The 21,200-nt window shown below is 37.5% G+C and overlaps 2 protein-coding genes across 4 annotated transcripts in view; both read left to right on the plus strand.

Moving 5' to 3' along the window:
* LOC311077261 (stonustoxin subunit beta-like) overlaps positions 1 to 21,200 on the plus strand; it is a 100,883-nt gene that overhangs the window by 64,074 nt on the left and 15,609 nt on the right. For 2 of the 3 annotated variants that reach the window (XM_084139094.1, XM_084139093.1), the window contains exons 4-5: positions 11,085 to 11,177; positions 13,562 to 15,292. In XM_084139094.1, coding sequence (XP_083995220.1) covers positions 11,085 to 11,177; positions 13,562 to 15,292 — 1,824 coding nt within the window. The remainder of the gene's footprint in view (positions 1 to 11,084; positions 11,178 to 13,561; positions 15,293 to 21,200) is intronic. The other variant, XM_084139095.1, reaches the window with a different exon arrangement.
* Positions 2,063 to 3,961, plus strand: LOC311077262 (putative nuclease HARBI1). Its single transcript, XM_084139096.1, has one exon. The coding sequence runs from the start codon at positions 2,345 to 2,347 to the stop codon at positions 3,368 to 3,370; it is 1,026 nt and encodes a 341-aa protein (XP_083995222.1). The 5' UTR covers positions 2,063 to 2,344; the 3' UTR covers positions 3,371 to 3,961.

Below are 21,200 nucleotides of genomic sequence, written 5' to 3' on the forward strand. Positions count from 1 at the left end.
GTTCAAGAGACATATTGACTACATAGAAGCAGGGTAAATACATCATTGAATATCACAGTATGTTTAAGCTATTATTCTAAATCAAGGCCTAGAATGACAGGAGACCATCTTCTTACAAACACAGGTAATTTTAACTGTAAAATAGCAGTCACATTTTCCATTGTACGGACATGCTTGATTTTTGTATCCACTGGGCAATTGTAGGGGGGCTAGGCTTCATCCAGTTAATAGTGATCATTAAGTTGGCTTGAGAAAGTCAACTTACTGAAATCCTATTTAAACTTATTATTAAGTTGGCTTGAGAGAGCCAATTTACTGAAATCCTATTTAAACTACTTCTTCTCCTTCTTCTTCTTCTTCTTCTTATTTTTCTGACAGCAAATTTTTGGACACCAACTCCTCCTAGACCGTTCAAGCTACAAACTCCAAACTCGGATCAGACCTTCATACTGTTCTGACTTAGTGTGCTATATCTTTTCAGACTGGTTTGAGTTACGGTTTTCTTAAAAATTAATATTAAAAATCATAAAAATCCCATAGACTTTCATTGACCAAAAGTCCATGTCTGTTTGAACTATGTTTAATGTAAACTGCTAGAAGCCATTGATATTCAATTAAGCTTTAAGCTATCTATGTCCTTTCTAACTAATATCTATCTATCTATCTATCTATCTATCTATCTATCTATCTATCTATCTATCTATCTATCTATCTATCTATCTATCTATCTTCAAAACATTTCCATCTATCTATCTTTAAGCTTTAAGCTATCTATGTTCTTTCTAACTAATATCTATCTATCTATCTATATATCTGTCTATCTATCTATCATCTATCTATCTATCTATCTATCTATCTATCTATCTATCTATCTTCAAAACCTTTCCATCTATCTATCTATCTATCTATCTATCTATCTATCTATCTATCTATCTATCTATCTATCTATCTATCTATCTCTTTCTTTCTGACTAATCTATCTATCTTTCTAACTAAATTATCTATCTTTCTTTCTTACTAATCTATCTATCTTTCTAACTAACTTATATATCTTTCTTTCTTTCTAACTAATCTATCTATCTTTCTAACTAACTTATCTTTCTTTCTTTCTTTCTTACTAATCTATCTATCTTTCTAACTAACTTATCTATCTTTCTTTCTGACTAATCTATCTATCTTTCTAACTAACTAACTAACTTATCTATCTTTCTTTCTTACTAATCTATCTATCTAACTAACTTATCTATCTTTCTTTCTTTCTTTTTAACTAATCTATCTATCTATCTATCTATCTATCTATCTATCTATCTATCTATCTATCTTTCTAACTAACTTATCTATCTTTCTTTCTTTCTAACTAATCTATCTATCTTTCTAACTAACTTATCTTTCTTTCTTACTAATCTATCTATCTAACTAACTAACTAACTTATCTATCTTTCTTTCTTACTAATCTATCTTTCTAACTAACTTATCTATCTTTCTTTCTTTCTTTCTTTCTTTCTTTCTTTTTAACTAATCTATCTTTCTAACTTATCTATCTTTCTTTCTTTCTTTTTAATTAATCTATCTTTCTAACTAACTTATCTATCTTTCTTTCTTACTAATCTATCTATCTTTCTAACTAACTTATCTTTCTTTCTTTCTTACTAATCTATCTATCTTTCTAACTAACTTATCTATCTTTCTTTCTTTCTTTTTTTTAACTTATATTTTATTGAACTTTTTGAAACAGAACAATAACAATATTAACATGACTGGGTTTTACATCATTGTTAATTACTTTGCTTGTGCAGTGACCATTTTTTCCATTTCTTTTCCAATTGTGGTTCCTGTAGTCTCAGTCTGTATGTCATTTTCTCCATTAGGAATATGTCCTCAATAGTAGTTATCCATTGCTCCTTTGATGGCACCGTAGCTTTCCCCCATTTTCTTGTGATAGATTTTTTTGCTGCTATCAACATTATTTTCACCAAATATTCATCACATTTATGAATAATACTATCACCAAAATTACACAAATATAAAACCTCAGGTTTCAAAGGAATTGTATATCCCAAGACTTGGCACATGACAGTACAAGTATTTTCCCAAAACTCTAGGGCCCGGTTTCACAGACATGGCTTAAGCCTAGTCCCAGACTAAACTGCCCACTTGAGCTGTCTTAACTCAAAGCGACTTGCACAGATATATATTAAAATAGTCAAAGATTTAGCCTGTTCTGGATTAAACAAAGCCGATTGCAAGAGGAAGGATTATAGCTAGTCTATGACTAAATTGAATCTTAAATTAATCCTTCAAAGAGGCAGGTTTAACTCCTGCTTAGTACTGTTTGTGAGGGAGCATGGAATATTTGGAATATCTAAATGAAAACCAACATGCACAACAGAGGCCAGCCAGAGTACTTGTGGATAGGAGTGATCCATTACATTACTTTGATGACACAGCTTTTCAAGACCGCTTTCGTATGTCCAAGGAAAATGCAGTGGAGATAATATCTTTGCTTGAGCCTAGACTTTCCTGTCTGTCTCTGAGAGGAAGGCCTTTACCCATTTCTCTCCAAGTTCTGCTCACACTGAGGTTTTTTGCGTCCGGGACCTTTCACCGTGAAACTGGTGATTTGTGTGGTGCCAGTGAAGCAACTGTGTGTAGAATAGTTCACAAAGTCAGCAGAGCCATTTGTGAACTGAGGAGTCTTTACATAAAGTTTCCTGATGCTGCTGACCAAGCCAAATATAAAGTGCAATTCTATGAATATGGGCACTTCCCAGGTGTCATTGGCTGTATAGATGGATGTCATGTTCCTGTCAAGTGTCCATCAACCCCTGATGCTGAGGAGTACAGGAACCATAAGAACTGGTTTTCTATCAACGTTCAGGGTGTATGCACACCTAATTTAGAGTTTTCAAACATTGTTGCGCGCTGGAAAGGTTCAACTCACGATTCAAGGATTTTTGTCAACTCTTCATTATGTGCTCAGTTTCAGAGTGGACAGTATAGTGGACTTCTACTTGGTGACAGTGGATATGGTCAGAGTAACTTTTTATTCACTCCATACATAAATCCCACAACAGCTGAGCAGCAAAGATACAACAGAGCTCATATCCGAACAAGAGGCATGGTTGAACGCATGTTTGGAATATGGAAAAATCGATTCCAGTGTTTACGTAATACACTTCGCTTCAGGCCAAGGAGATGCTGCAAGGTCATCATTGCTACAGCGGTTTTGCACAACTACCTGAAGCAGCGCTGCTGTCCTGATCCTCCAATGGAAGATGACGATGAAGCAGATGTGCCCATGACTGAGGAAGCCAGTGACCAACGAGGACTTGCACACAGAGTTGCTTTCACATTGCAGCACTTCAGCTAGATGAGATGTATTTCAATATGGAATGTATTCATTATGCCTTATTTTGCCTTGATAATTTTTGTTCTGTACAAAATTAAAATAGTGTGCAGCAAAATAAAAAAAAATTACTAAACCAATACTGGTTGAAAATGTAGTTTGTGGTTGTTTAAATACACTCAGTCATGAATATCTAAATGACAAAAGGTTTATTTTTGTTTTTATTGTTTATACATCATATTGTTCACCATGGCTGGTAATCACAATTGCCTCCTTACTGTATCGTTTTTGGATCATACCTCTTTCTTCCAACTTCATATCCAATTCAACCTGTAGAATTCTCATTTTCATTTCATGTTCTTCCTTCAGATATTTCATTTTTTCCTCATGAAATTCTCTGGCTAACTTTTCATGGATGGTCATCTTGCTTGTTCTCTGCTGAAAGGTGGTGGCAGCATCTTTTCTCAGGGATGCAGGAGCAGATGTGGAAGGCACACAATCACTGTGCTCTGGCTTTTCCAACCCGTTCAGATTCCTTTCTTCTGTGGGGAAAAACAGAGGCACAAATAAATTCACATGATCCTTACAATGAAAGAAGAATAAAAATTGACAGAGTGGAATATATGTACCAAAGGAAGAAATCAATTTCTTTCTAACATACCATTTGTGCTCAGATCTTCATCTGAACTGTTCAAGTGATCATCATCTGGTATACCATCCAGAGGTTGCTGGTGCTGTATTTTTCCAGACAGCAAGTCACTCAATTCATCAGTTTTGTCTTTATTTGGTGGTCCACCACCAGTAGTAAATCGCTGTCTTCTGATCTCTGCATTCTGTCATTTTAAAGCCAGTTTAAGGTTCTTCCACAGAGTCTATACAGGCAAAAATCATTCATTATAAATTGTCCCAAAAATATGAATATGAGAAATGAGCAATGATAATAATGAAGAAATCTCACCTGAAGTTGTTGTATTGTTCTTGTGGTTGCATTTTCATTTGCATTAAATTCATTGCAAATTGCATTCCAAGCACTCCTTTTCTTTTGCTCACTAGCAGTAGTGTGGATTTTACTTTCAATAACTGGATGGTTGGTCAAAATTTGTTTCAGTAGTGTTTTTTCATACTCACTGAAGTTTTTGGAACGAATTCTTTTTGCATCTGCCATTGCTTTGTGTCAAAATGTACACCGATAATAATGTTTTCTGGTCCATTCCAGGTTTTTATGAGCACCATCAGCCCAACGGCATGTGCTTATACTCAACTTAATCAGGCCTATCCCAGGTGTTTTCATTTAAGCTTACTTAATTTACTCCAGGACTCTGTAGTCTCAGACTAACTAAGCTTATTTTAAGCCACGTCCATGAAAGGTACTTAAATGCCCCAGTTTAACTAGTACACATTAAGGCCTACTCCTGGCTTATGCTAAGCCATGTCTGTGAAACCGGGCCTAGAAGTTTCAGACATTTCCAAAAAAATATGTGAATGGTCAACGTCTGTCTCCCCACATTCTCTCCAACATATCTGTTGCCTCTGTAATTGTTTACTTTTTAATTTGGGTGTGATAAAAAATCTTATCAGGTTTTTCCAGGCAAATTCCCTCCATGTCCGCGAGCCGGTTGTTGTATGATGTGATTTCCACATGTCTAGCCAATCCATATCATCAATTTCTATGTTAAATTATTTTTCCCATTTTAATTTCACTTTTTGAGTTGTGTGTTTATCGTTGTTTATTAAGGCTTTATATAATGCAGAAATGATCTTAATACTACTGTCTTTGTAAGCTTTTGCCATTATTTGAACAACGCCGCTCTCTTCTATGGAGGGATCCACCTGAATCTCTCTCCTATAATAGTCTCTTATTTGAAGATAACGAAAAAAATCCTGTTTGCCAAATAGGTATTTCCGTGTCAGACTTTGGAAACTCTCCAACTTCCCATTGTTCTCCAAAACACACCAGGCTGTGACTCCCTTAGTTATCCAGTATTTATAACTGTAATCTAATTTAGCCGGCATAAATTTATTATCATATGCTATCCATTTTAATTTTGCTGCGTGTTTTTGGAGTTTATACCTCTTAAGTATTCTATACCAGACACTAAATGTATGATTAGTTATTACATCTAGGCAGCTTTTGTTTTGTTTATATGTGTCTTTATCTCCAAGGAAGTTTTGAATTGGCTGTTTCATTGTCCCCATTTCAATCGCTTTCCATTTACCTTCATTATTTGGATTACACCAACCATATACATATTTCAATTGTGCCGCATAATAATAGTCTCTTAACTTTGGTAATGCCATCCCTCCTTCCTCTTTGGGTAACTGAAGAGTTCCATACTTCACCCGGGGCCTCTTACTTTCCCAAATAAATCTGGATATTATTCTATCCCAAGTTGTAAATTGCATTTGAGTGACCTCTACTGGGAGTGCTTGGAATAAATATAAATATCTGGGTAAAATATAAATTTTTACTATTTCAATCCTGGAACTAAAAACTAAGGGTGAAGTGGCCCATCTCTCTATATCCTTTAGTATATTGTCTTGAACTTGCTTATAATTTTTATTGTTGATATCCAAAAAGTCTTGTGTTATTTCTACTCCAAGGTATTTGATTGATTCCATTTTCCAATTAAGCATCTGAGGTCGACAAATGCGCGGGCGCGTTTTGCTGGATTTTCTCCATATTGTAGCACTATAAACTTAAATTACTCCGTCATTTATGGTCATACAGAAAAAAGAAATATAAAAAAAGAATCTGTGATATTTCTACTTTTGTATGTGTCCACTTACAATCAAATCAAAACATTGTGCTTTTGTAAAATAAAGAAAATAAACAGGGTGTGCGTTCTGCCTCTCCGTCGCGGTCTATAAACTGAAACAAAACTCAGCGAATACTTGTCACACGTTTATGAGCCATATACCTTTATAAACATTTAAGTGTGTACTTTTAAATGATCGGATTCAAACTGAAAACAAATATTCTCTGTTTAAGTAATTTGTATAAAACCAACAAGATGTCCAGCTTCTCAAACGCTTGCTCATTATTTTTTTAATTTACCACGCCCACTTGCGCAAAAGATCCAAATCTCCACATGGAACGCGATCGCGCTCATTAGGCCTACCTCAAAAACAAAACACCAAAACACTTTACAAGTCTCTGTTTTTAGACGCGCCTGAGCTTACATTGGATTTACATCAGAAGAAGAAGAACGCGATTTGAAGACAAGAAAGATGTAAGGTAAGAAATTCTTACATATTAGTTTGCTATTGTTGCATAAATTTCACATTGCAGTTGAACTGTTGCTAGATATATGGTGAATATTATAATATTTAGACCCGTGTTTACTGTTACTGTGTTTGTGGATATCTGCTCAAACGTAGATATGTATATGGTAACCATAATGTTTTATATTTGAGCGCGATCGCGTTTGAATGTATCATATTTTGCAGCGCGATCGCGTTTGAATGTATCATATTTTTCAGCGCAATCGCGTTTGAATGTATCATATTTTGCAGCGCGATAGCGTTTGAAAAGCAAACGGCTTCATGTTTTTACTATTATCTCATTTCATATCATCATAACGAATGGAAACATTTGAAGTAACATGATAATCAATATATTTTTCTCTAGCTTAGTTGTTACTGAAATCTTTTGGAAGATTTATACTGCTACAGGTTATTGTTATTTTATCCAGCACTGCGCATAGCCTATGCCTACAAGGCACAACAAACAGGTGTTCATTATATTATATATTGTTGGAAACATTTGTGTGTGTGTGTGTGTGTGTGTATTCTGTGAATTTTAAAAAGCAATTTTAACCAGAAAAATCTAAAATGTATTCCCAAAATCGTGCAGGCCTTTCTGTTGATATCAGTATGTTCACCTTTTTTTTTTCAGGGCCCAGATGCCACTGAGGACTTCAGTGAACATGAACATGGTAAAGTGAAAATCAAACACCTTGGAAATGAAAGGTATGTACAGTGTTTTTAGGAATGGCACAAAGGTCTCTGTCTTTGGATCATTGTTTTCAATAAGTGCTTTTTTGGCATTTGTTGTGTGTATCTTTGGACTATGTTGTGTTGTAAATAAATCCAAACAATTTAAAAGCCATTCTTTTTTAAATCTCCTCATTTACAGTATTGTGCAAGGTTGCTCAGAATGACAGGGCCTGATAGCTCCTAATAGGGCCGTTAGGGGAGGGTCTTTGTCTTTCTCAGGTGTGAAAACAATATATATTAATGACCTTCCGCATAAAGCTTTTTCACACAAAACACGTCGTAAAAAATTTAAATCAATATATTGTCTTATCTGAATGAGCAGTCAGGGTGATTTTCACATAGTTTTAGAGCAAATATTCTAGGCTACGTGATACAATTTTCAAAAGTCTTGTGAAGAAAAAATCAGTATGGGTTTCATGGCCTTATTTCAGTGAGAATTTTTTTTTATATTTTCACAAACCACGCATAAATGTCATTATCTCAAAACTACAAACTTTTACATACATGCTGCTGATATATTATCGTAGCAGAGTTTGTGCTGAATACAGTGTAATTAGACTTTAGCCATGAAAATGTCACAAGTAACAGAAATAACCAGAAATGTCAGAGCATGTCAGAACACCTCCAGGGCCCAGAAAACAGCTCAGACCCCAGAGGGTTAAGCTGGACTGTAACTTAACTTTAACTTCACTATTTGCAATTATTTTCCTGTTATCTCTGTAAAGCTGCTTTGAAACAATCTGTATTGTAAAAAGCGCTATATTAATAAATGTGACTTGACTTGACTTATTTGATCATATTTGCAAGACATAGGAGAGAGTTACAATGGACCAAACAAAGGTCTTCATTCCAGCTTCTCTGTTCCTCTGGACAAAGAGGTTTGGTTTTATATGCTAATGACCAAAAAAAACTATTTTACCAGAGGAACATACACATTACCAGAGGAACATAGATTCTATTAACATGGAATGCATATCTCATCCCTATGGTTTGGTGGAAACACTGCAGACACATTTCATGTCTCTAACTCTTTCATCACACACTCTCTTCCCCCATTCATGCAGTCTAGCTTGTCCCAATGTCTCTCTCACACACATGTATTCAAGAACACTATGATTCACAAAATACAATGATTTCAAATGATAATGAATATTAATAAAAAGTAATAATACAGATACTTAAAGCTGCAGTCGGCAAGTCTGGCAGATTGAGGGGTCTTTTGAATGTTTACAACTCTCATGCCCCTCCCCCACTACCACAGAACACCCTCCCATCGCGTTTGTGTTCGTCAATGTGTGTGCACCAGATTTTCTGTTTAAAAGCGCTATGTAAATGAAGGTGACTTGACTTTACCAGTTCGTCCTCACTGCTATGGACTATTTTAGAAAGTGGCCTGAGGCCTATGCGATACCGAACCAAGAAGCGGAAGCGGTGTCTGATGCACTGGTGCAGGGGATGTTCAGCAGGTTCGGTGTGGCAGAGGTACTTTATAGTGATCGGGGGAGAATTTTTTAATCCAAGGTGTTTGTGGCCCTGTGTGAACGGCTTGGCATGGAGAAAACTAGCACAACCCCCTGCACCTCGAAAGTGATGGCCTTGTTGAAAGATTTAATAGGACCTTGGGCCAGCAGCTAGCCATCCTTACAGCTGACCGTCAGCAGGATTGGGACACTCACCTCCCTTTCATTCTCATGGCCTACAGATCTGTAGTACAGGACTCCACACTTTGTACCCCTGCTTTGCTTGTGTTGGGGCGTGAGCTTTTGACCCCCCCCCCAGAGTTGTTGTTTGGAAAGCCCCCAGACATGCCCTGTACCAGAGTATGCAAGAAATTGCAGGATCGGATGGAAACAGCCCATGTGTTTGCTAGGGATCAATTTAAAAAGGCTGGCCTGAGACAGAAGAGGAACTATGATGTTAGGAGCAAGGGAAGTGTTGGAAAGGCCGAGTCGTGTGCGCATGCGCTACTTACTGTCAGTCATCATCAGCAGACGAGCGGGACTGTGCAAGCAAGACTGTGTGTGCAAAGTGCGTCAATAAATATATGTAAGTTGACTGTTTACCTAGTTTGGTGATGATCAATACTTGTGAAGGAGCTGTAAAGCCTTGATGTCATACTTTCATAAAGTGATGCATGTTTAAGAGAGATGAATCCGTTAATCGCGTGAGGTTGAGGGCTTGTGAATGTGCCGTTCATGTTCGATATTTCTTGCAATTTATAATATTTATATTGCACCCAGTGTTTGATTTGTACATATGTATGTGTGATCGTTACATTAGTATTTGAAACTCTTGTTATTTCGAGTTTAAGGACGCAATCTTTATGATGATGTGCCGTTCATTTAAATTACCTCAGATTTAGTTTCGGTTTTGAATGTTATGCCATTTCTGACCACCGGGTGGCGGTGTTGCATATTTTCGTTGCTTGTATATTGATTTTTTTATTTAATATAGAATCGAACCTGATAATTCTTTATTTGAGAAATGTAGATTTGGAAGTAATGTTTGTATAATAATACTAGAGACATTTGTTAATATATATCTTTATTTCTTTCCCTTTGTAGACCACAAACACACACATCTAACTACTTTAAGCAACCTGTGTACTGCTGTTTTGTGCATAACCAAAACTGTCAACAATAAACCTCCTTTGCATGGAACTGATCGAATCCAGTGTGTTCTGATCGACACCCCATTGAGGAAAGCTAGAAATAATAAATCATCACCTATTACAGTCCAATCCTTCTATCGAATAAATGAAGGGACTTCCAGGCTGGCGAGTCTGTTTGGGTGTACAGCCCGAAAAAGAAAAGAGGTAACCTGGCCGTCTCTTTTGAAAAGAAATGTATAAACAGAAAACAGAAAAATACACACCATAAGCGATTATTTGTCATTAATAAAATACATTGCCCATATATGGATAGCCTTGTGGCACATATGAGCAGCATTCAAACAAACATGATGCTAATCCCTCGTTTGATATTATAACAGCTTAACAGATCAACATCACATCATCAGGACATCATTCATAACCCATAACACTGATCTGCATCTTTATAAAGAATGAATAATCACAAGTTATATAATATTACTGGTCTGAATAACACAGAACGATCACTACAGGACATGTCCGGGCATGCACATATGTCACGGATACAGGTAACGCTGTTCAGGTTCACTGTTAACACAAATATAATCGAATAGTTACTTACATTACTTTGAGGTTTTGAGAAGGTTTGCAAAATATCTCTGACCATACCTGGGGCAAAGTCTAAGCAGGAGGAAGCTCCTGACAGGGCCTGCAGATCTCCTACTTTTTTAAAGCCACCTTAAAAGTGAGAAGCCTCTCCGAGGCTGACTCTAAGGGCTCAAATGGGAGCATCTGATAAAAATCTTTCCAGGGCCACAGAAAGATCCCAAATAGGAACTCGGCCATTTTAGATCACGCGATTGTCTTGTGGTGGGAGCTCTGGAACTCAAAACTGTCTCAACATCCTCAGTTGAGAGATCAAATCTATGAGATGTTACCTTTCAGGGACAAGACCCACATCAATATTTTTTTCAGGGGGCCCCGAATCCTCTAGCTACAGCCCTGCATATGTACAAACTCCTTTGCAACTTTTTTCAAAAATGCTGGTGGGGAAAAGGATAAATGGTATTCATTATAATTAGATGTAATTTTGTTAATATGTATTATAAAATATTCTAAGTATAAATATTACATTTTATTTATTTACTGCAGCCCTGGCATCACAGACCATTGAAGTGGCAGCTCTAGGAAGATCCCTGTATCCTGGTATGCTGTATGACTGCCGCAAGGATACCTTAATTCCAGGTGCTTACCAACCTAAAATAAATACATAAAAGTTTATTTTCCCCTCTTCATCAAATCTTGCGTCACTAATTACCAGGAATGCTTTGATACCGATACTGAACTCATGTGCTCGTGCTCGTAAAAATACTCCGATACCAACGGCCGATACCAGGCAGCGTGTAAACACTGTTTGTGTTGTGGTGGCAAACAAAATTCTATCACTGAATAAGAGACAGACATTTCCAATAGTCTTTGAGGTTTATTTTCTTGCAAGAAAAGCTCAGCAGTCATTCAGTCACACAGAGCGCCTGCAGAGTGTGACAATGAGAGGAGGCCATCCTTCCTTCTTTATAGTCCTGGCTCCCCCAAACTATTTTCTCGAGGATAAATGAAGATATCTCTCAGCCATAACTAACACATTGTTTAGATTTGTCTATCATATTATACCCTTAAATAGAGACCCACTGTCTTAGTCATACTTAGTCACACGTCAACTTTTTGTCAGGTCACGTATACAAGGTCAGACATGCATTCATAAGGGTTAATAACAGTTCTTTACTCTAATAATGTGGCACAATTATCAATCCTCATGCATTTTGTTACCTTATTCTAATTACTATCATGTTTCTAAGATTCTATGAATATAAGAAAATGCAAACATATAGAACATATTCAATTTCTTCCAAAGTGTCCAGACAAAGCAACACTGACAACAGAGGGTATAATGAGGATAAAAAAAATAAGGCTGTCCAGATCAGAGGGAATAGTACAGATATAACAATACAGTGGAACTCTACAAAGAGACTTCCCGAGCTGGCAGCTTATCTAGATAGTTAAGTAGTGGTCTCCACTGAGTATAGAACCTGCCAGATGACCCCCTAAGTGAGAATTTGATCTTCTCCAGTTTCAGAAGACCTAAAATGTCGTGTAGCCAGACTTTGATTAATGGTGGTCGAGGAGACTTCCACAATAACAAAATTCTCTCAATAAGAGAGGCGAAGGCAATTACGTTATTTTGAATGGTTGTGGTACGGAGGCCGTCTGGGGGCTTGCCGAAAATAGCGATATGTGGGTTGGAGTTAAAGTTATGCCTAATATATCTGAAATTGTTTTAAAGAATAGTCGCCAGAATTCAGACAACTTGGGGCATGCCCAAACATGTGGGTAAGATTGCATGGAGCCTGCGAGCATCTACTACAATTCTCATCAAATTTGTCTGGATAGAGCTTTGATAGTTTGTCCTTACTATAGTGTAGCCTGTGGAAGACTTTAAATTGTATTAGTGACAGTCTAGCGCAGCTGGATGACGAGTTAACAACCCCCATGGCTCCCTCCCAGAAGTTCTCAGAGAGATTCAATTGGAGTTCTGACTCCCAGTTCGGTTCCCTACATTATTACAGGACGTTTGCCCTTCTGGAGCAGCTCTAAATATGTGATGTGCTAAAGTGAAAGATAAGTATATGATAGAGCAATATGATAGAGCAATAGAATGAACATTGAAAATAATAGAAGCTCATACAATGCATTTTAGCCGGCTTAATTAAGCATGAAAAATAACTGAAGGAAATACGTATATATTTGATGAACAAATTAAGACAACTAATATTATTTATATTCTTCTAATACATTTCAAAATTAGAAATGCAGTGAAAATACAGGTATCGGTTTTCGGTTTCGGTATCGGTATCGGTATCGGCGAGTACCACAAATGGGAGTATCGGTATCGGACTTGTTCTGGAAAAAGTGGTATCGATGCATCCCTACTAATTACCAGTTCTTGTGTAACAACACTATAAAACCTGCATGTTCCTTCAACAGTACATCACTTCCACATACATCACTCTAAAATGTGTGTCAAAAGGTGTGTCATGGTATGGTGTGTCAAAAGCTACCTAAACCAGAATGCAGGTTTTGCAAAATCCGGCTGTTAGAATCCTTACTAGAACTAATATACGAGACCATATTACTCCCGTTTTGGAGTCTTTGCACTGGCTTCCCATTAGTTTTAGGGTGGACTTCTCAATACTTGACCAAGATTTTAACTCCATATACTCCAAAACGTGATCTTCATTCTTCGGAAACTGATCTTTTAACTCTTCCCTCAACTCGTTTAAGATTAATGGGAGATAGGGCTTTTCCTTCATTAGCTCCAAAACTTTGGAATTCTCTACCGATTGAGATTAGGCAAGCTAAATATTTTGGTATTTTTAAATCTCAGCTTTTTTTTAGGTTAGCTTTTAATTGATTTATTGTCTTTTATGTTTAATTTACAGTGTATTATGTCTTTTTGTGTGCTGTTTTTTTGTTGTTTTAATTGTTTGTGTACAGCGCTTTGAGATGTACATTTAAAGGCGCTATAGAAAATAAAGGTTATTATTATTATTAAAAGTAATTTCTCATTTCAGGTGTCACTCTGTGGGATGAGAAATCATTGAGAGAAGATTTGGACAGTCGTCCACAGTCCAGGACAGATTTGAAGTTCAGTAGCGCCGACTCTCTCTCCAGTAAGTCCATTCTCCTGGATGTGAGTGCTTCCCTGAAGGCCAGCTTCTTAGGAGGGCTGGTGGAGGTGGGAGGATCTGCCAAGTTCCTGCGTGACACCAAATCCTCAAACCAACAGTCCAGAGTTACAATGTATTACAGTGAAACCTCTAGATTCGAACAGCTCATTATGAGCCATCTGGGAGTGAGACACATCACCTACCCTCAGGTCTTTGACCAGAAAACTGCAACTCATGTGGTCACAGGTGTACTATACGGAGCTCAGGCCGTCATGGTGTTTGATCGGACATTTTCAAAAGATGAAGAAAAGCAGGAGATTGAGGGAGAACTGAATGTCATGGTCAAGAATATTCCTCAATTTTCCATTGAGGGACACGGAGCTGTAAATATGACAGATGCTCAAAAGAAAGTGTCTGAAAATATTGCCTGCACATTTTATGGTGACGTCCGTCTTGAGCAGAACCCCACCACTTACATGGAGGCCCTAGAGGTGTACAAGAAGCTCCCCACTATACTGAAGGAGAATACAAAGAATGCAGTTCCAATAAAAGTCTGGCTCTATCCTCTTTCTCTACTGGATACAAAAGCAGCTCAGTTGGAGAGAGAAATTAGCACACTTCTGGTTGCCAACACTGAAGATATAATAGAGGGGCTGGAAGAAGTAGAGAGGACATGCAACGACCTCTCCAGAAAAACTCTGGTAAATGTTTTCAAAGACATCAAAGAGAGGCTCCGTTTATTTCAGGGCTCTCTTAGCACTTACAAAACAGTGCTCCTGAAAGAAGTGGCCAAGGTCTTGCCTGCTATACGAGGAGGAGAGATGGAGCAAAATTCATTGGAAGACATCCTAAAGATCCACTACAGCTCCCCCTTTAATGCTAGCATGCTTAACCAGTGGTTAGATCATGCAAAGGCTGAACTTAACCTCTTAAGTTCTCACACTGAAATACTGAAGGGAATCAATACTGAAGACTCAAACAGTCTCAACACCATCCTCCTTGATCCTAGTATTGATGTTGTGGTGTGCTTGACCTTCACATCTCTGAAGTATGAAGACTCGTATCTTTCAGCCATGAAGAAGTTTCTGGAATCTGATGAGTTTAAAGGGCTAGATGTGGGAATGAAACCGCGTTCTAGCATGTTAGCATCTGTCAGAAAGTGGTTCAACGATCCTGATGTCACCTCAAAGATGAGAAAGAACTTATCTCTTTTCAGAAGTTTTTCAGAGGCTAATAAAGATGAAAAGAGATATCGATTCATTATTTCTGCCATCTCCGATCCCTCCAGTCCTGGCTCCTCTATCTATCTGTATGAATCAGGGAAGCTGACAGACACACAGTTCCAGCCTGTGTCGAAGCCTCCTCCACCAGAAGTGAAGCAGGTCCTGCCGGACAGTGTGACTCTGAAACTGCAGAAGTCCCCAACTGGAGAAACTGTGCAGTTCAGAGTGGAGTACCAGCCGGTGAAAGTAGATTCTGGTGCTGAGGAACAGTGGATTATCATAAACACAGTTGATGAAGTCTTTAATCTGACTGGATTGGAGTCTGGAAAGCAGTACTCGATCCGCTACAGGATAGTGGGTAAAGTGGGAGTGAGTGAAGCCAGTGACACTATCGGCCCCATACCGTCTTTAGGTAAGTGTCATATGCACTTTTTTTTTTTTTGCATTAATATTTATCTTTTAAATATATATATATATATATATATATATATATATTGTAACAAATAACGACTCTTGGTTAATTTGAATTAGCTCAAGAATATAGGGAATTTTGGAAATATTAATAATTATGACTCATGGTCGTAATTCATAAGTCGCATGTACATTTATTTTATCAATTATAGAGATTACCTTGTTCTGTAACTGGTCTGATCGTTATTCGTCCAGCGAATAAAGGTGAGATTATCACAGTTAAGAAGGGGTATCTCTTTACAAACTCCAAGAAAGTTTTATCTTCTGGCCACGAACATCAAACTTTCTGAGTTTATTAATTAAAACTACTCAATGTAGTCTATATATATATCGAGCTTGTAGCAAGATCTTTTGTCTCATTGACTTTATAAAAGTGGGCTTTCAAATACAGAGACAGTTAAAAGGATATATGGATTTTAATACATGTAAAACTAAAGATTATATGAGCTACAAATACAAACGTACGTAAAAATACAAGCAATAAAACAAACACACATTTAACCAAACAAGAAAATACGTGACCAGAATAAAATGAAATAAAGAAAGAAAGAAAGAAAGAAAGAAAGAAAGAAAGAAAGAAGAGAAGAGAAGAGAAGAGAAGAGCTAGTAATTATTACATACAGAAACCTAGGTTCACGAGACACCTGGAACAGCTTTTATCAGATAAATATACTTGCGAGTTTGTCTTCTGTTCGGGTGATGCTGAGAGGCAGGAAAGCGAGGGCGGTGTCCTGTTTCCGCTGCGTCTTCCAGTGCCGCGGAAGTTTAAAAGGCTTACTGACTGTAATGTTACCGAGAAAGTTCGTCTCCCGGGATGGGAGAGGCCGGAAATCTTAGTTGCAGAGGGAAATCTATGACTCGAACATGCGTTCGTTCGAATAGAGAAGGCCAGGGCCTTCTTCAGATGTTCCTGGAGAAACGCTGCGCTGGGGCGGCAGCAGGAGATGAGAGCAGGAATCAGAGCAGGGATCAGAGAGGCGAGGGACCGGAGGAGAGAGAAGCGGAAACAGGGTCTCTTGCTTTTTAAAGACACTTGTTTACACCCTCCTGTTGCTGACAACAGCCAATCAGATCTCCTTATCTGACAGCGGGAACATTTTCTTTGTGTGAAGAAGAAACGCCTACTTTGACTTTGTCATGTGAGAGATGGAATTCGTATTTTCTCTTTCAGAAAAGATAATACCCATAAGAATACATTTCATTGTAATCTCATACATATATGCAATTCAGTGAGATCACTACGATTAGAATGATACCAGACATGGTGTACAGAATATGGGAAATACAGATATGCATTTCTAATGTAGGATTCTGAGCATCTTAAGAGTACATTGATTTCTATGATAGAACATAGAAAATCTCAATCTGCCATGGAAATTATACCAAAAACATGGCTATTGGATCGCATGTGTGGAAGTGTATGTTTCAAAGTCCACGAGTGTGTTTGTGTGTGTGTGCGTTGGAATGTCTGCTTTCCTGGGTCGTAAAGTTTTATGGTCTGAGGTAGGGTTAAAACAAGACACGACTGAGGAATTCCTTTCAATGAACATTTAGGATTCAAACCTATACTCTAGCAAACCACACTTTTATTATAACGTAAAGCTAATCACACATACATATCGGAAGGTATACATTCAAGAGCCATATTTCTATATGAAGTTGCACTCAAAGGGCTTTTGTGTGCGTGTGTGTGTGTGGAATGTCACGAGGCCAGCCAAACTACCGCTGGCAAATTGGTCCTCGTGGGGCAATTATTAACCAGTACGGACACAAGACGATGTGTCTTGCCATCATATGATCACTTAATGCGAAAAGCAGATGTCATTGTTGCTACAATATATATATTTCGCTTCATTCACAGTCAATGTTTGCATTGACAACCATATTTCCTAGCATGTGTGGCTATAATTAAATGTGTAACATTGTGACACTGTCACATTAATTTAAGTGTTCCCTTGAAAACAGAAATGCTTATGATTGCTCAGGAGGTATTATATTGGTTCACATAATGTTTATGTATGATGAATGATACTCCTGTGTATTCCTGTGTGATATGCTTAGCTTCCACTGTGTATGTTGGTAAGAGGGGATGTCTCTTTAAGGCTCGGCCGCCCGCACTTACTATGAAGGCGTGCCTAAGCTTATGAATGGAGGGTGAATCAGGAAGGGAGAGAGGTGTGTTTGATTTCATGGCGCCAGCAATTTTTGTTGCAGCTATAAGATTTAAATCAAATCAAATCAAATCAAGTATATTTGTATAGCGCTTTTCACAATACAGATTGTATCAAAGCAGCTTCACAGTATTAAAATAAAATAATACAACAAAGTTTGTTTCTAGTGGAATTTATTGATTGATAGAATAAAATTAAATATCCCCAAAATATCCCCAAAATATCCCCAACTGAGCAAGCCAAAGGCAACAGTGGCAAGGAACCGAAAAAACTCCATCAAGCGGCCTAATGGTGTCCTAAAACTCCATCAGGTGACCTAATGGAGAAAAAAAAAACCTTGGGAGAACCCTGGCTCAGTCGGGGGCCAGTTCTCCTCTGGCATTTATGAACTAGAGGCCGGATTGTAGTTTGAAACTGTGAGATTAACAATATTATATGAATGCCTGGCTGAAAAGATGCGTCTTTAATCTAGTTTTAAACTGGGAGAGTGAGTCCGAGCAACGAACAGTATCAGGAAGGCTATTCCAGAGTTTTGGAGCCAAATGTGAAAATGCTCTCCCTCCTTTGGTGGATCTGGATATCCTAGGTATGACCAAAAGCCTTGAATTTATTGATCTTAAAGAGCGCGATGGATTATAGGGTGATAGAAGATCCGCTAAATAGACTGGAGCTAAGCCGTTTAGGGCTTTATAAGTCAGTAGCAATACCTTGTAATTAATACGGAACTTTATAGGTAACCAATGTAGTGATGATAAAATCGGTGTTATATGATCATATTTTCTTGATCTAGTAAGAACTCTAGCGGCTGCATTTTGGACTAACTGTAGCTTGTTTATTGAGGATGCAGGACAACCGGCTAATAAAGCATTACAGTAATCTAGTCTCGAGGTCATGAATGCATGAACTAACTTTTCTGCATCAGAAACTGATAGCATATTACGTAGCTTAGCAATGTTTCTAAGGTGGAAAAAGGCTGTTTTTGTAACATACGAAATATGATTTTCAAAAGACAGGTTACAATCGAGTATAACACCCAGGTCTTTTACTGTAGAGGATAAAGTAACAGGACATCCTACGATGTCAAAGTTGTATTGTGAGAGGTTCTGTGGGCGGTTTTTTGAACCGATAAGTATTACCTCTGTCTTGTCTGGATTTAATAATAGAAAATTACGCGTCATCCAATCTTTTATATCTTTAACACACTCTGTCAATTTGGATAATTTATCGTTTTCATCCGGCCGTGATGAAATATATATTTGAGTGTCATCAGCATAACAATGGAAACTAATTCCATGTTTCCTTATAATATTTCCAAGTGGCAGCATATATATTGAGAATAATAGAGGGCCCAACACAGATCCCTGCGGCACTCCATAGTTTACTGGAATTATGATCGATTTTTCTCCATTTAAATAGACAAAATGGTAGCGGTCTGATAAGTATGATCTAAACCAGCTTAATGCTTGTCCTTGAACACCAGTATAATTTTGTAGTCGATCTAAGAGTATTGTATGATCTATAGTATCGAACGCAGCACTTAGATCAAGTAAAACTAGTATTGAGATACAGCCTTGGTCAGAAGCTAAAAGTAAATCATTTGTGATTTTAACGAGCGCAGTTTCAGTGCTATGATGCGGCCTGAATCCTGACTGAAACTTTTCATAGATATCATTTTCTTGCAAGAAAGAGCCCAGTTGAGCGGACACAACTTTTTCTAGTATTTTAGACATAAAAGGTAGATTTGAAATGGGTCTATAATTTGCTAGATTATGCGGGTCTAATTGTGGTTTCTTAATGAGAGGTTTTATCACTGCCAGTTTAAATGTTCTTGGAACATGACCTAAAGATAAAGATGAGTTAATAATATTGAGGAGAGGCTCTTCTACTACAGGTAACACTTCTTTCAGTAGTTTAGTTGGTATAGGATCTAATAAACATGTTGTTGTTTTAGATGAAGTGATAAGTTTATTTAACTCTTTTTGTTCTATAGTTGTAAAGCACTGTAATTGTTCTTGCGGGGGGAAAATTGAGGCTGAATTATAAGGTGCGATTGAGGATTGAACGTTTACAATTGTGGTTCTGATGTTTTCTATTTTCTCAGTGAAGAAGTTCATGAAATCATTACTACTAAACTGTAACGGGATATTTTGTTCGGGTGACGTCTGTTTATTTGTTAGTCTAGCCACGGTGTTAAATAAAAACCTAGGATTGTTTTGGTTGTTTTCTATTAGTTTGCGGAGATGCTCAGCCCTGGCCGCTTTTAGGGCCTTTTTATAACGTGACATACTGTCTTTCCACGCGATTCTAAAGACCTCTAAATTAGTTTGTTTCCATTTACGCTCTAAATTACGGGTTTCTCTCTTTAGAACATGCGTAGTATTATTGTACCATGGTGCTTTAATTTTCTCTGTGACCTTTTTTAATCTAACAGGTGCAACAACATCCAATGTTCTAGAGAGAATGGTGCTCATAGTGCTAGTTAGTTCTTCTAGTTCATCTGTTTGTTTGGGTTCAGGCAGCAGCTGAGACAGATCAGACAAGCAACTCGAGAAATTATCTATGGTGGATGGAAGGATTGTTCTGCCTGGTCGAAAACGCGGCGCCGCATGACATATTACAGCAGTACGTAATATGCAAGTTACCAAGTAATGGTCAGTGACATCATCACTTTGTGGAATGATATCTATATCGGTTGGATCGGTTCCATATGATATAATTAAATCGAGTGTGTGATTAAGACGATGAGTTGGTCCGGTGACGTTTTGTTTGACCCCAAAGGAATTTAATAAATCTATAAACGCAGCCCCTAACGCATCATTTGGATTATCTACGTGTATGTTAAAATCTCCAACAATTAATGCTTTATCTACATTGACCAATAGATCTGAGAGAAAATCTGCAAACTCTTTTAGGAAATCAGCGTAAGGCCCAGGCGGTCTATATACGGTAGCCAAGGCTAGAGATAATATGGATTTTTTTCTAACATCTAAGAGCGTAACATTTAGTACAAGTATTTCAAACGAAATAAACTTATAACCCGTTTTCTGAGTAACATTGAGAATATCTCTATAGACCGCTGCAACACCGCCGCCACGACCAATCAGACGGGGTTCGTGCTTATAGGAGTATCCTGATGGAGTAGACTCATTTAGACCGAAATAATCATTAGGTTTAAGCCAAGTTTCAGTAAGGCAAAGGACATCGAAGCTATTATCCGTGACTATTTCATTTACAATAACTGCCTTAGGTGTGAGTGATCTAATGTTTAGAAGACCTAGCTTTAGAAATTGTTTTTGTTTACTAATAGCAACATTTTCTGGTTTAATAACAATTCGATTTTTTCTAGATCCTGCAGTAGATTTATTATTTGATCTCACTAAACGAGGAATAGACACAGTTTCTATGCAATGTTCTACACTATTTATATCAGTTAATTTGGTGCAGCAGAGACTATGATTTGAACTTTTGGTTACTAGTCAAAAGGTATTTAACATTTTGGAGATGTTATCTGACAGAAGATCCGATCCGAATCTGCTTGGGTGTAAGCCATCGGCACGGTAAAGCCTAGGACGCTCCCAAAACAGATTCCAATTATTTACAAAGAGCACTTTCTGCTCATTGCACCATGACATTAACCATTCATTTAGCGCGAATAATCTACTAAACTTTTCATGACCT

Source organism: Abramis brama (assembly GCF_963993115.1).
Source record: "Abramis brama genome assembly, contig: SCAFFOLD_68, whole genome shotgun sequence".
Lineage (NCBI taxonomy): Eukaryota > Metazoa > Chordata > Actinopteri > Cypriniformes > Leuciscidae > Abramis > Abramis brama.